Below are 16,420 nucleotides of genomic sequence, written 5' to 3'. Positions count from 1 at the left end.
ATGGCGAAATTTTAAAATGATAAATAGACAGTACTTATACTAGTATAGTGCATTTATCTACATTACCGTGCCCAATGCGCTTTACATTAGAACACATTTACCCTTTCACGCACACATTCACACACCAATGGTGTTGCTGCCATGCAAGGCGCTGCCAAACCATTGGGGGTAAATTAGGACTGAGTGCCTTGCCCAAGGACACTTCGACAGTGGGCAGTCGTAGAATCGAACCGCTGACTGTTCGGTCCCAGGACAACTCCAGCTACCAACTGCGTCATAGCCGTGTACTATGTACAATGACAATAAAGGCTTTTTATTCTATTCTATTCATAGTGTAACAGCTCCTTGTAGCAGTCACAAAGCACAAAAAAAAGTGGGCAAATCTTGACTTTTGTCAGAATGTTTATTTGGGGTAAAATCATGTTTCAAAAATGATAATCGTTCCTGAAAGTTAACACAACATGCAAATATTTAAATCTTACCAACCAATAATGGAAGTTTACAGTTAGCATCCCCGCTTAATAATCCAGCATATGTTGGTTTCTATACCAGCAAAAACAGTAGCCTAGCAAGCCTGCCTGACTTTGGCCAAGTACAATCCAGTACCAAAGCACAACAAATCCAGCAGAACCTTGCTGGAATTGGCATGTTTTGGTAACTTAGAAATTAAAAGAGTTTGTAAAAAATAATGTGAGATCTTAAAACAATATATATTGTACACCCCCCCCCCCCCAAAAAAAAAAAAAATTTCTCACAAAATAATTTTGCAAATGTATAAAAAAAAAAAAATCATGCAAAAAAAATGTTTTTGCAAGCACAAAAAGTTATTTAAAAAATTTAAGTGTATTTTTGCCAACACGAAAATTATTTTATGTGAGCACATTTTTTTTTGCGTAGGCACAATTTCATTTACGAGCACAAATTATTTTTTACAAACACAAATTATTTTGTGAAAAAAAATGTCCCTGGCACCATACTACACTGATACTGGTACCATAATACCCTGGTACTGGTACTATATCCGTACCATATTAGTCTGTTATATAATTATATACACACACCGATCTTGCTAGTACATAAACCCGCATACGATGGATTTAAACAGTTTGGCACTTGGAATGTTTCAAGAAAAACAAACGCTAAAAAACATCATTAAAAAAAAAATCAGGCAGTATTGGCATACAGAATGTAAACAAAGAATGATCTCATTCACTGCCAATGAGAGCAATAGACATCAAAATACACATGGACTGGGATGGCAGACATCGAATCAGCATGTTTCAAATCAGATTTGAAAATTAAATTTGACGTCCATCGCTGTCAATGGCAGCCGATGAGTTAGGAACAATAATTCAACATAGAAAAGTATTTTTTGTTTTTTTTTTAGCATATACATTCACAATTTTGCACATTATTTTCCCAAAAAGGCTCTTATGTCAAAACAAAATGGCTTTCAAATGTAGTTTTTTTTTATGATGCTAAGACACACACTACCATCAACTGGATTTTGTAAAAAAAAAAAAAAAAATTACAAAAAAAAAAAAAAATTCCATTGAATTATATTTATGTTAGTCTAATCCCAAGAACCTGCTCCAGTTCTTGCCTTCTCTGCTGCACCTGAAAAGCCAAACGAGAAGATGTCAGACACTATTCGGAAAGAGGGATGGGAGTTTTATGGTCGTACTTTGGAATAAACGTATCTGCTGACAGCTTCGGGCATCCACGGCGCTTGATAGAACTCGGTTCGGCGCTCTTCTTCCGGATTTCCCGTAATGTCCGTCATCACCTAAGGTGGGGGAAAGGAACGAAGGTGAAATTGGGAAAACAAAGGATGTGACGGAAATGTTCACCTTCAGATCTCTGCTCTGAGACTCAAGCCAGTCCTGGATAAAGTCTTGGGGATTGTTGCTGAAGCTCAGCATAAAATCACGCTCGGTTTTCAGCTGGTTGATGTACTCGATGGTCTCGTGGATCTGTTGGTGGAAAGCTGTAAGTGTGTTTTTAATTCCTCTTCAATAGACTTCCAAGTCATTTTACGTCTACGGCTGTCAGTGGCAGCTAATGCGGCAACTTCGCCTACAAACTTGGGAGCGACACTATCTGGGCCGCTAGGGCAAATGCTTACTGTAGCTCTGAGACACACACCCAGGAGTGATCAACCTGTGGTGGGCCAGCCTCAGCTGAGGGCGTTCTGTGATAAGTGGCCGAAACGCCCCGTGATCTGAGGACACAACTGATGATGTGTCTCAGTGGCTGAGCAGAGCCTTAAAGCAGCAGCTCCTAGTTCATCCAGGTATGCGGTCAGGTGCAAGCTTGGCTCACGGATGAGGACACCCCTCCCATGCATAGTCCTGGGGATTGTTACACAGAGTCCTTTTATCGAATCTAGCTTCAACTGTCTGACAGACGGCCTCAGGTTTTCCTGCAAAACATCCTAATAAACTTTTCAATTAATTCTTCCATTAATGGTTGTCCTGGCCCTGAAGCAGCAAAACAGCCCCAAATTGTGATGCTCCCTCCACCATGCTTCACGGTGGGGATGAGGTGTTGATGTTGGTGAGCGGTTCCATTTTTCCTCCATTCATGACGTTGTGTGTTACTCCCAAACAATTCAACTTTGGTTTCATCAGTCCACAAAATATTTTGCCAAAACTTCTCTGGAGTGCCCAAGTGCCAACAATGTTTTGTTTTTTTAGACAGCAGTGGCTTCCTCCGTGGAGTCATACCATGAATACCAGTCTTGGCCATAGTTTTACATATAGTTGATGTGTGCACAACACATAAATATTGGACTGTGCCAGTGATTTCTGTAAGTCAGACACTCTGGGGTTCTTTTTTACGTCTCTGAGTATTCTGTGCTGAACTCTTGGCGTCATCTTTGGTGGACGGCCACTCTTTGGGAGAGAAGCAACAGTGCCAGTCAAAGTCCAGACTTGAACCCAATTGAGATCCTGTAGCATGACCTAAACAAACTCTCCATTTTTAGACAACTTCTCATACTGTCGATTGATGAACATACACACTTTTAAAGATGACTTTGTATCCTTTCCCAGCTTTACACAAATCAACAATCCTTGATCGCAGGTCTTCAGACAGCTCCTTTGACCGAGCCATGATGCACATCAGACAATGCTTCTCATCAAGATAATCCCTACCAGGTGTGTGTTTTATTGTGGGCAGGGCAGCTTTCATTAAAATATGAAAACCTATTGGGTGGTTTTAGTTAAGTTTGTTAGTTTAGTAAAGCAGACACTTTTACTCATCTGTGTGATTTTGACAAATATCAGCTCACATTTGATGGTGATTTTATGCAGAAATGTGAGATATTCCAAAAGGTTCAGATACTTTTTCACACCACTGTACCTTAAAAAATAAATGCTAAATTGAAATAAATGAGCAAATTCTCAAATAAATATCCCAAATTAAATTAAAAAAAATATATATTATAAAAATAAAAAGCTGCCTTTGGCACCGAACGACAAATGACCTTAGTCTCCAGCGCGGCGATCTCCTGCTGGTTGACAGTGGACGAAAGGAAGCTGCTCATCTGGCTTTTGAGCGGGTCGTCCACTTCCACGTCAATGTCATAGCATGCAGTTTTTTTCTGGTCGTTCGGGTCCACGCTGGTTCAAAACAAACAGATTTAGTCGACCGGACGGAAGCAGCCTGACCGATTCACCCGTACCTGATCATGTGATTGATCACGATGGGGTCGGGGTGCTGCAGCAGCCCGGCAAGCTTAATGGAAATCTCCGAGAACCTCATACGAAGGCAGCCGAATATCTTTAATTTTGAAAAGACAAAACAGTAAATGAGGAACTACAGAGGGAGGCGAGGGCTTCAATCTGTCGGACCTTTTTGAAGTAGTGATTGCAATTGATGTACTCCTTCTCATGGCTGTCTTGCAGCTTGTTGTTCTTGATGTAGAGCCAAAGCGCCTGCATGATGTTGGCCCGCGTCTGCGTGTGCACGCCCAGCAGACGGGCCAGACGCAGATCCAGTTTGTACTGAGGAGGCTGTGCCGTACAAAAAAAAAAGCTCCTTTTTTAATATTTAAAATGTTTGTTCATTTTAAAATTGAATTATTGAATTAAAGTAATGAAATATATTAAGTAAATGGTAAATGGTGTTATACTTATATAGCGCTTTTCCACCTTTCAAGGCGCTCAAAGCGCTTTATCAGTAGTAAGTATATTTTTAAAAAATTGAATTTACCTTTATAGTGGCAAGTAGGTTCAAAAAAATAAAATAGTATTGATAAAAATAGTCAATATAGAAAATCAAATTCAGCTAAAAATGAGAAAATAAAAATAATTTATATTTCTTAAAAAGATTAGATATTTTTATCACTTGCTAAAAAATCTGAGTAAGTGGATTAAATGTACCCCTCTTTTTATATTTAAAATGTTTGTTCATTTTAAAATTAAATAATTATAATTATGAAATATATTAAGAAGTAAGTATAATGAAAAAAAGAGTATTGAAAAAAAATAGTCAATATAGAAAATTAAATTCAGCTCAAAATTTTTAAATTATTTTTTAAATTAAATTTTTAAAAAATATATCTAAAAAAATATTTTATCACTTGTTAAAAAATCTTTATATTAAATGTGAATGTTCTCCTTTTTTATTCTTTTTTTTAATGATTATTTGTTTTAAAAATTGAATAATTTAATTAAAATAATGAAATATATTAAGTGTTAAGTATATTTAAAAAATAGTATTGATAAAAAATAGGCAATACACAAAATTAAATTCAGCTAAAAATGAGAAAATCCTCAAAAAAAAATACTATTAAAAAAAAACAATATAAGAAATTAAAAATATATTTCTTTAGCAAAAAAAGAATTTATTATTAAATATTTTCCTTAAAAAAAATTTTTTTAAATTTATTTTCTTCTATTTCTTTTTATATGTTTTTAAAATATTTTTTATTTATATATATTTTTGCATTATTGAACATTTTTCATTTTTAATTAATTTTCTATATTGTCTTCCATTTTTAAAAATAATTTCTTTTGGGATTGTCTCATTTCTATTTGTATTTTTCAATTCAATTTTCTTTTATTTTTTTGTTTTTATTGTCATTATTTTCAAGTACTTATGTATTCCCCCAATGCTAATTGATGTACGTATATTGGTTAAATGTAAAACCAGGCATCAAGGGGTTAAACGAATTGGACTTGTGTGTCTGTCAATGGCGAGCAATGAATATTGAGCGAGTATTCTTGTTTTATAATGTTGGAGAAACAACGAGTTACAAAGAGCAAACGCACCTGGTGGTCCAGCATGAGCAGAAGGGTGCATTTGACATTGACGTCGCCGGGACGTTTGACCTGGAAACCGTCCGTCTCCTGAGTGGTAGGCATTCGGTGCCACTGACGATAGACACAAACAACAACAAAAGCTCTGAGCTCATTCCACCAACTGGTTTTGGAGCCACGTTTGTGTGTTGTAAATATTTTCGGCCCTGAACGGCGTCCAAAAAGCTGAAACGTTTCAGCTGAATTCCGCCTTCCCGCTCGTGGCGACTGCTTTGCACGTGTTGAAATTCAAAGTGGGATGCTTGCGGAGTTGTGTCATACCTCCACTAAGTGGTTGTCGGGTCCGTACAACTCCTTATCCAGCTCGATCACCAAACTCTTGAAGAAAGAGGAGAACTTCCGCTTCTGCTTGCCAGGCTGCCCACAAAATAGGCCAAACAGAAAAACAAAGACACACGAGCAAAACGTTTTTCAGTACTTGTGTCACTTTTAAGGAGTATCCATCCATCCATCATCTACAGCTGAATCTGGGGTCGGGTCGCGGGGGCAGCATTTTTAGCAGGGAAGTCCTCACTTTTGGCAGATTTAAGACAATGAAGGTCATTTTTAGGGAGTAGTTTGGGTGATTGAAGAGAATTCAGGTAACTTTTATGGAGTACTTTATTAGATTTGAGAGAATTTCAGTCAATTTTAGTGAGTATTTTGATAGATTAGTTAGTAAGAGTAGTTTTACAAAGCTATACTTCTTACTTACTAAAAAAAAAAAACACCTACTTTGACTCCACTAGTTTGGGCTATACAAGAGTCACATTTTTCCTCTTTATTCTACATATTACCAAGAGTAGCTCTGCCAATTTCACCAATGATAATAATCACAACTCCAATGTACCAATCAGACGCAAGCTTGCCGTTCTATGATCAAGCCAGGCTGTTCAATCACGTGATGTTTTTAAAGCACCGTAAAAAATGAAGTATTTGACAGAGCGCTGCCCTCCACATGACTCAAAAGCACAGATTTTAACCTCTCCTCCAGTCTTCATTAGGCACCGATTGACCATGGAAAACCCGAAATATGATCCTTTTAATTTCATAATAGTAACTATGAAGGAACTACAGTATTCACTATTCAAACTATTTTTTCCAATAGAGGGCACTAACGCTCTTTGCAAGAGTAATGCTTCATTCCTTGTATTTTTTTCCTCCCGCCGGAATTTTTACAACAATTCAAATTGATAACTTTGTGCTCAGAAAAAAATGCCTTTGTTTAAAAAAAAAAAAAAAATGTAAGCAGTTACTCACAATGTTACTCATTACTTGAGTATTTATTTCACCAAATTCTTTTTTACCTGTACTTGAGTACATTATTTGGACGACTACTTTTACTTGAGTAAAATTATTTTTGAAGTAACGCACCCTTTACTTGAGGAAAATTTTTGGCTACTCTACCCACCTCTGCATTTAGGTCAGTTTTAGGTAGGGTTTTTGCTGATTTAAGAAAATGTAATTCAGTTTTACGAAGTACTTAATTAGATTTAAGAGAATTTTAAAGCAACACTACTTGGTAACTTTAAACTTTATAAACTACTGTAATTGTCGGACTATAAGCCGCAACTTTTTTTCCCTCAATTTGAATCCTGCGGTTTATAGTCCAGTGTGGCTTATTTGTTGATTTATTTGGGTTAATAGTTGGGTTGTTCCAATCATGTTTTTTTGCTCCTGATCCGATCCCGATCGTTTTAGTTTGAGTATCTGCCGATCCCGATATTTCCCGATCCGATTGCTTTTTTTTTTTTGCTCCCGATTCAATTCCAATCATTCCTGATTTTTCCCCCCGATCATATACATTTTGGATATGCATTAAGAAAAAAATGAATAAAACTCGGACGAATATATACATTCAACATACAGTACATGAGTACTGTATTTGTTTATTATGACAATAAATCCTCAAAATGGCATTTACATTATTAAAATTCTGTGAGAGGGATCCACGGATAGAAAGACTTGTGACTTTGTATATTGTGACTAAATATTGCCATCTAGTGTATTTGTTGAGCTTTCAGTAAATGATACTGCAGCCATGCCCCAATGCATGATGGGAAGTGGAACCATGATGGGAAGTAAAACCATGACTGTGCGTCGTGCTACCAATGGATATATCTTCTCTGCTTTGGGAAATAACTTTAGGTGCTAAGACAAAGATCAGTTGCCACATTTCTTCCCATGATAATACCAATCATTGGGAGAGGGATTGCAAGGTTTTAGCCACTTGAAGAAAGGTGCCAAAGGCTGCCAAAATCCACTCTACTCTTTGTGCGCTGCCTTTTATCTCTCCATATAGGTAAAACGGCATCATTACAGATTAAGCGCGACAATGAGTGAGAGGGTCGTGCAGCGCATATATTGATAGCATTAAATATTTTAACGTGACACACTTTTTAATAAAATTAATCGCAACCGTTATCGGGATATTTTTGATAACCCTACCTTAAGCCTAAACTAAAGACTCTGGATGAGTGTTACATATTATGTCTGTAACGTTAAATACAATTAGAAAACGATTTAATTAAAAATATATATATGGCTGATATTTTTTTGCCGATTCCGATACTTTGAAAATGACGTGATCGGACCCGATCGATCGGCATCTCTTTAGTTAATAGGTAACACTTTGACAGCGGCATCATAAGACTGCCATAAGACCGTCATAATTATGACATGACACTATCATGGGCATTAATTAATGCTTATGACAGATGTCATTGAGGGTAATCCGGCAAATTATGTCAATAACTCCATTTATGTCCAGCTCGGATCTTTTACATCCATACAAAAGTGAGATAATTTGCCGAATGGCACAAAAGGACAGGTCATACGCATTCACTATTGCTCATGTCAAAAGACATTAATGTGTCCTGTCATAACTATGATGGTCTTATGAGAGTCTTATGGCGCCGCTCTCAAATAAAGTGTTACTCAATACCATAACTAGCAATGAATGAAAACAACTGGAACATTAATTGAAGAAATAATAGCACAGAACATGAATTTTAATCTGTAGCGCTGCAATGAGGCATGTTGGAAAATAACAGTGATGACAGCAGAGGTTTTCTGTCTCCCCCAAGTAGGCAGTGATGGCCAAATGAAGCGTTTTGAAGCAATGAAGCTTTGCAGCCAATTGGTTCAAAGCTTCATGGTGGTTCATTTTTTTATGACAGTCTTATGATGCCGCTGTTAAATAAAGTGTTACCAGTTAATGTCTTTTGGTGTAAATTTCCCATTATACAGTGAGGACAACTGCGGCTTATAGTCCGATGCAGCTTATCTCTGAACCAATGCCGTTTTCGTGTCAAATTTGGTGGGTGGCGGCTTATAGTCAGGTGCGCCTTATAGTCCGAAATTACGGTATTTTCATAACAGTTGTGATGATACCTCTTTTATATATGAAGGGGGTCAGTATCACTTTCACTGGTGCTAATTGACTTTGAGGAGGTTCTGCCACACTAAAAACTACAAATCTGCTGACTGCTTTATGCCATAGGTCCCTTCCCCCTTTTATTATAAAGACTGAAGTCGATGCGAACGCTTTCGCGCGAATTCTGCTATAATGGCAGAGCAACAAAAGAGACAAAAAGTTTTGCCAGAGGAGGGAAAAAAAAGGGAAGCTACTAGGGATAAAAGGATACTCAAGAATAAACTCTCGCTGGCGTGACCCACCCCCAACCAAACTTGTGTGAGGGTTAGCCACACTAAGACAGTTGCTAACAGTCATATGTTATTGTTTAGCCACAACGTGATTCATTACTTCATTACTATTGATCTTTCACACAGCCGCTTGAAACACAGATGTCTTTTAATCCATGTTCAGGCACCGGGAGATCATTATGACACTGTGCGGGTGTGTGCTGTTCCTCATGGGAAACGCAGTCTTCCTTAAGACAAAACACTACCCCTTTGGTCCACTGGCGTCGCTAAAATCGACCAAGACTTGCTTTAATTCAATTTTAGAGGATATTTTCGGAGATTTGAGAAAATCTTGGACACTTTTAAGGTGTATAAGTAGATTTAAAACAATTTAGGTCACATTTTGGGAAGTGTTGTAGTAGATTTAAGAATTTAAGTGACTTCCAGGGAGTATTTCTGACTTTTGACCTGTATTTTATTGGATTTTAAAGTATTGTAGTCACGTTTAAAGAGTATTTTAGTAGATTTAAGAGACTTTAAGCTAATTTCACTGAGTATTTTAATAAATTTAAGAAAAATAATTTATAATGAGTGAGTAGATTTAAGACTGTCACCACTTTCAGAGGGTTTTAGTAGATTTAAGAGAATTTTGGTAATTTTAACGAGTATTTCAGTAGATTTCGGAAAATTTAAGTGAACTTAAGTGACCCTTTTATTAGGTTTAAGAACATTGATGTCACTTGTAAGAAATATTTAAGTTGATTTAAGCTGTGCGTTTGTACATTTAAGATAATTTTGTTCAGTTTTAGGGTATTTTTGTTAGATTTAGGAGTTAGGAGATTTAAGAACATTTTTGGTCACTTTAAGGAGTATTTACGGTAAGTAGATTTATGAAAATTTAAGTTGTCTTTAGGGAGTATTTTGTCCATTTAAGAGAATAGCTTTTAGGGAGTATTTTATTTGATTTTAAAGTACCTGTATTTCAGTCACTTTTGAACAGTATTTTAGTAGATTTAAGAGACTTTAAGCCAATTTTAGTGAGTATTTTGGTAGATTGAAGAAAATGTGGTCACTTATTTTAATTTAGGTCACTTTTAGGGAGCATTTTAGTAGATTTAAGAAAATTTTGGGTCGTTTCCTAAGAGTATTTTAGTTGATTTAAGATCATTTAGGTCATGTTCACAGCTCAGTCTGGCACATGGTGAAATGATGGGTCATCACTGGACCGATCCAATGGTCAGCTACCATGAAAGCTAGTTTTTCTTAAGACAATAAATCTCTTCTGTCATGACTTTTTCTCCGTTTCTCCAAAACCCACTTTTTACAGCATCAACCCCCGCGTTGTTGCTCACTCACCAAATCGGGGGTGAATCATAAAAACGTGTGGTCAAACAAGCAAAAAAAAAAACCTCTGAGTATGTCCTCTCGCTCTGTTCTTGCACAACACGAGCTCTTTCACTTCACTTTCTGGGCTTGTAAGTACACGCCTGAACATCCATCCGCTCGCCGTGGCCCCGCATGACCCCGCATGTCAGCCCCGTGGTATGTAATGGCTACGAGCCCCGCCTTCGCGAAGAGAGCAACGACACGGAGACAGACGGGCGCTTACTTCTTCTAGAAGTTTTCCCTCCACGCGCAGCTCCCACGAGGACACTTTCTCGGCGTCGTCGCCCTCGGGTTTGCACGGCGTGTACGTGTTAGAAATGTAGATCCTCAGCTTGCGCTTTTGCTGCGAGAGGAGACAAACAAGCGCCACTTTTAGACATATTTTCTGCTCATAAGGTCAAATTGATTTAATTAGATCTTGCTGGAAAGTTAACAACATTAGTTACATATCGACAGTTTTTTTTTTTTTTTTTTATTAGAATAGTTGACTGATCGTGAAAATAGTAGGCTGACTAATTGGGGGAATATTAGTCATTTGGAACAGCACTAGAACTAACTACTGACTAATTAAACTCGCGCCAACTCAAAAATTAAGCCTAATGTCAAAAATTCTTAACATCCCCTTTAAAAGTTTCGTGCCAATTTACTTATTTCGATTAAAAAATGTCTTCTCTACCATAATGGGCTTCTTGATGGCTTCCTGTATCTCCATGCGCTTGCGGGCGATGGTCTGGTCCAGTTTCCTCTCAAAAGCTAAGAGGTCCATGTAGGCCTGAGACTCGGGCACCAGGTCACGGATCTAGAGTGAGAACATGCTTTTACAGAACATGCCATTATGTGACAATATAATGAAACGGCGATGCATCGAAATACTTTGTTTCCCAAAAGGTTATCGATATGCTACTGACAAGAATCGATATATCGTTTTAAAAAAGTGTTACTGTTAAAAAAAAAATAAAAAGGGAACCAATAAGTTGCTACCAGAATCTTCCACTAAATAATGTATTTGTTTAACTAAATGGTCGCCATCGATGGCGCTAGACGCCCAACCAATTAGACTGGGTGTTCAATGGAAACGAGCATTCGCAGCCAGTCTTTCCGATTTTTGCGGCATTTTCAACCAAATTTCCGTTCGTTTTTGGGTCACTTTCTGTTGCGCTGAGGTAACTGCCTATTCATTCCCAGGTCACTCCCTGTTCTGTAACCCAAAATCAATAGGAAGTGACCAGTGTTGTTAATCTTACTTTTAAAAAAACAGTAATTAATTACAGTTACAAATTATTTCTCCCCAAAATTAATTGCGTTAGTAACTCATTTACCTGAATGTAAGAGTAATTACCGTACTAGCCCGAATATAAGACGGTGTTTTTTGCATTGAAATAAGACTGAAACAGTGGGGGTCGTCTTATATTCGTGGTTTACACATTATACCCATTCATGACGCTAGACGGCGCCATATATGATTGAAGCGAACGCTGAACTTCAGGAGTAATGTTCTGTCATGTCAAAGCTCAGCTACTCTCAAGTTTAACCAGTTTGCATTATTTTTATTGCAATGTTATTCCTTATTCAGATTTGTTTCAAGACTAGTTACAGTTAGACCTCACTTTGATGGTTATTGCAGTTATTGCAATTTTGTTGTTTTATCACAGTAGATTGGTTTATTTACATTTGAATTCCCAGAAGCCATTCATTTACAAATGTGATTGCACTTTTAGTAAAACAGGTCACAAAATGTGGAATTTAAATAGTTTTTGGGACAATTGGCCCTAGCCCAATTCTTTACCCTACACTTAACTAGACACAGGGATATTGCGGATATTGCGATAACTACATAGTAACCTTTGCTCTGTGTGGAAGTCATTTAATGTTGTGAATCAACCGTTAAAGTTGTTAAAATTGCTCCCGTTATTACATTAGTTCCCTTCTATCTTCTTTCGACATGTGTAAGTTTTAAAACTTTTTCATCATTTAAAGATAGATTTAAGTCGAGATTTTACTGTTTTAGGAGCATTTTAGATCAAAAGTTACTTAGGTTCGCTAGGAAAGTTCTCTACAACAGAGCCTTCCTGAGAAGTATACTGCTTTAAGATGGCGGCTGTTTACCAACGCATCTAGTTCTTTATACATGTAGCTAATGCCACCGTGTCTGTCATTTGCATCTAGTTCTATGTAGATGTGATATTTACAGTAGCATCATGTGGGCGTAGTTTGTAGGCTATCGGCTACAGTCAGGTATTATCGGAGCCACCAAGTTTCGCGTTTGTAACAGCGTCACGACTCCCTTGCCTCCTCCCCACTCCTGCTCTGGTCTCTCGTCTCCGTGAGTCCATCCCTCTCAGACTTTTCTCGCGTCATTCAACCAACATGGTAACGCATAGTAACGCACGCCTTTCCCGCCTCACTAACTGCAACGGGGTTGCCAAGATGAGAAAAGTAATTAATTAAATTACTCATCACGCCGTTAGTAACGCCGTTATATTCTAACGCCATTATTAACAACACTGGAAGTGACCCAGAATTAGCCCTAGAATCAACATGAAGTGACTGAAAATCAACAGCGAATGACCTGAAATGCCCCAAAATTAAAGTCATTAGTTGCCATTGACCACCAGACATCCAATACATTTGAAGTGGGAGGGATGGCAACGAATGAACAGCAGAATGATTAAATAAAAAGAGCTTGTTTTTTTATTACTTATAATAGAATGATTTCCCGACCCATGCATCAATAATTGTTGTATCACCATATTGTGAGATCATCGTTACCTTGTATCGTGAGGTACCCAGAAGTTCCCACCCCTAATTGACAATCCCTAACAGCCAATCAAAAGTCTCTTACTCTCTGCGGGAGAACCTTGTCGGCCATCCTGCGTCGTTTCACGCTAAAAGAAGAAGAAACATGGCGTGATTTTCTCACTCAAATACAAAAAAGGATGGAAATAGACACAGTTCTGCCTGATTATGAATCGTTTCAAGTCTCGCTCGAGGCTCGTTTCTTCTTCTGCTCGCAGGACAAAGACTTGCATTGTGTTACGGCGGCTTCACCTCAAGGCTCGCCGTCAAAGAGCGGCTTCAATTTTAAAATAGCCGCCGGCGTCACGGGACAAACACGACGGCCTCGTGTAAGACAAACAGGCGGGGGTGGAATGACGCATCCCGAAAATAAATACATTACAAATCATTTTAACAGATTTGTTTTTTCTTTTTTTTTTTTTTTTTTTGTTATTTAAAATTTTGAATGAATAAAGAAATATGAGTATTTCATATTAAAAGGCTCAAACAAAGAGGATTTTGACGTTTTTGGGGGGGATAATTGATTATCAATACACTTGCCAATCAGTAAATCTTGGCAGCCCTAATTCACACTGCACCGAAGTGAAGTTCATCATTCTATCGCAATTGACCAAAGTCAGTTTTTTGCGATTTCATCACCCACTCTCACTTCTCCACTTTTTACCTTCGCCGATGACCTCCCAGCATTTCTGGCTGCTGCTGGTGATGAAATAAACGTTTCCTCGAGGCCTCCGCCGCTGACGGAGGACCCATGTTGGGCCGCATGGGAACACTGCCGCCGCCGTACGACGGGCCGGGGTGCTGACCCCCCATGGGGACCCCTACTCGGCCGAGAGGCATCCCAGGACGCTGGGAGGAGCAAGGAATTATGATGACATTGGCATTTGCGTGGTCTTAACTTACTAAAGGCTGCCATTGACAGCAATGGACGTCCGATCCATTTGAACTGGGAGCAAGACAAAGGAATATAAATATGGGAAAAAAAACGACTTGTTGGGGCGATTTAACCCCTTGATGTGGAAATTTAGATTTAACAAATATACATGAGAAAGCATCGGGAGAACAGATAAATGCATGAAAAAAAAAAAATATATATATATATATATATATACAGTATATAAAACTATATTGAAAAATATTAAAATTGAAAATCCTAAATAAAAATAAATTAAAAAACAAAAATATAGAAAATTAGGTGAACATTTAAAAAATTAAATCAGAATAAAATATTTTTAAAAAGTAAAACTATAGTAAAATGTAGAAAAATAAATATTAAAAATAATGACTTTTTAATTAAATATTTATTTTTGAGGAAAATAATTTTTTAAAAAATCTAAATATAGAAAACTAGTTAAAAATCTAAAAATGAAATTAAAAATATTTTTTAAAAGTAAAAAAATATAGGAAAATATAGATATTTCATATTTATTTCATATCATATAATATTTATTTCATATATTTCAATTTTTTAAAAGTAAAAATATAGGAGAATATAGAAAATTAATTCTTAAAAGAACAATGCATTTTTTAATATTTATTTTTTAGGAAAATATTTTTTAAAATATCAAAAATATAGAAAATTGGTTAAAATTTAATTAAAAATATTTTTAAAATGTAAAAATATAGCAAAACAGAATTTTATTTAAAAAAATGTCTATTTTATTTAAATAAATATTTTGGTGAAAATTATATAATATTTTTTTCTTAAAAAGGAAAAAAATACTTTGAGGGAAAATATATAAATTATTTTTTTTAAAAATTAGAAATTTTACAAATCAAATCAAAATATATATATTTGAAGTAAAAACAAAGGAAAATCTAAAAAAAAAAATGGTTTAATTAATGTTTTTTAAAAATTTTTATTATTGTTTTATTTTTAATTATTATTAACCAAATAAATATTTTGGGTTATCTGGCAACTGATTCAGGGTGTCCTCCACCTACCGCCCATAGTTACCTGGCATTGGACCCCCCACCCCCTCATGAGGATAAACAGCTTGGAAAATGAATGAATATTTGGGAGGGATATATATAATTATTATTAAAAAGGAATTTATAGATAATTCAATTTTAATTTTTCTTTGCACAAAAAAAAAAAAAACTGAAGACGTTTTTATTTTTAAATAAATTTCGGTCATTCGCTCCTCCAAGTCAGAATGAATTGGACGTCTGGCGCCGTCAAAGGCATTGAAGTGCGCCAAAAGTAACTTAACAGAAAATGGGTCCAATTTACAATGAAAGAACTCTCTGAAAGATGGTTCTTGAGATCATTTCTTTGATCTCACAAAAATTCTCGGGGATCATTTTAAACACACATTTAAAAAGCACACTGAAAACTTCCTTCACGTTGCTTACAAATGCGGAAACACTGTACAGAGTTAACAACTGTCTTTTAACGTTGTCCAAAAATATGTTCAAGTTGTAAACTCTAAAATTAAGGGAAAATAGTCAAATTATCACACTTCTTTCTGAATAGGGGTGTTAAAAAAGAAGCAAAAAGCCAACCTGGGGGTACTGCGGGGAGCCGCTCACGGAGCGGTGGTATCCCGCCGCAGCTGGCGGCATCCCGGGCATCCTCAAGCCGGACCCCAGCCCGACGTTCATGGGGTTCAAAGCGGGACTTGAGAAGCTCCCTCTCGTCGCCATGTCCGCGTGCTTTCAAGGGGAAAAACAAAGTGGCTTCTTCTAGCCCACGCTACCTTGACCTGCTTTGACAGCGCGTACTGTCAACAAAGAAAAAAAAAAAAAAACTCCGCTTGCTCGACTCCAGTCAAGTTCCGGGACTTTGTTTACGACTTGTTCCTCTGGTCCTAAAAGCCAGCTGCTATGGTTGTTAGCCGCCTTTTAAGCTAGTTTGAGCATTTTTAGGTGGCAGCGCGAACATTTAAAGTGACTTAAAAGGACTTCGTGTTTGACAGTTAAGAGCTAGCATGTCGAATGCTGCCTTCACAGATGTTGCTAATTATAATTTTAAAAAAATGCATTCGTTTCACCGCCCCCTAACAAAGCGTTACATTTTTTGTGGTTTTATTTTACAATAAAACGAGGACTGCCGTTTATTAAAAAAAAAAAAAAAAAAAAAAGTGATTCAACGACTTTTGATAAGAGGCGGCACTTGAAAGCACCATAGAGGAACTCGTTACAAAAAAAATGCAAATAGAAAACATAAAAGACACTTTGTTTCATTTTCAACTACTTCCTGATATGTAAAATCAAATTAACAAATATTTTTTTTTGTGAACACGAGTTTCTCCATTACCATTTTCAAATCGACAGCACCCCCTGTTGTA

At 36.8% G+C, this 16,420-nt stretch overlaps 1 protein-coding gene across 1 annotated transcript; it reads right to left on the bottom strand.

Annotated features, from left to right (window-relative positions):
- Positions 1 to 399: 399 nt before the first annotated feature.
- Positions 400 to 16,308, bottom strand: smarcd2 (SWI/SNF related, matrix associated, actin dependent regulator of chromatin, subfamily d, member 2). Its single transcript, XM_057826742.1, has 13 exons — positions 15,636 to 16,308; positions 13,795 to 13,979; positions 13,177 to 13,219; positions 11,011 to 11,133; positions 10,558 to 10,677; positions 5,586 to 5,681; positions 5,277 to 5,378; positions 3,855 to 4,016; positions 3,686 to 3,783; positions 3,488 to 3,623; positions 1,851 to 1,973; positions 1,685 to 1,786; positions 400 to 1,617 (listed from the first exon to the last, which is right to left on the bottom strand). Exons 1-13 carry the CDS (start codon positions 15,774 to 15,776, stop codon positions 1,564 to 1,566), a joined length of 1,485 nt encoding a protein of 494 aa, XP_057682725.1. The 5' UTR covers positions 15,777 to 16,308; the 3' UTR covers positions 400 to 1,563.
- Positions 16,309 to 16,420: the final 112 nt, after the last annotated feature.

Source organism: Corythoichthys intestinalis, chromosome 21 (genome assembly GCF_030265065.1).
Source record: "Corythoichthys intestinalis isolate RoL2023-P3 chromosome 21, ASM3026506v1, whole genome shotgun sequence".
Taxonomy (NCBI): Eukaryota; Metazoa; Chordata; class Actinopteri; order Syngnathiformes; family Syngnathidae; genus Corythoichthys; species Corythoichthys intestinalis.
The sequence above is the reverse complement of the archived record's forward strand: the minus strand, read 5'-3'. Positions and strand labels throughout refer to the sequence as shown.

Excerpts from the sequence above, each read along its gene's own strand:
- smarcd2 (XM_057826742.1), bottom strand. The coding sequence starts at position 15,776 with ATGGCGACGAGAGGGAGCTTCTCAAGTCCCGCTTTGAACCCCATGAAC. Across the intron at positions 5,682-10,557 it reads AGGGAAAACTTCTAGAAGAA|CCTGGCAAGCAGAAGCGGAA; the intron begins GTAAGCGCCCGT and ends TTTTGTGGGCAG. Across the intron at positions 5,379-5,585 it reads CCGACAACCACTTAGTGGAG|TGGCACCGAATGCCTACCAC; the intron begins GTATGACACAAC and ends GTCTATCGTCAG.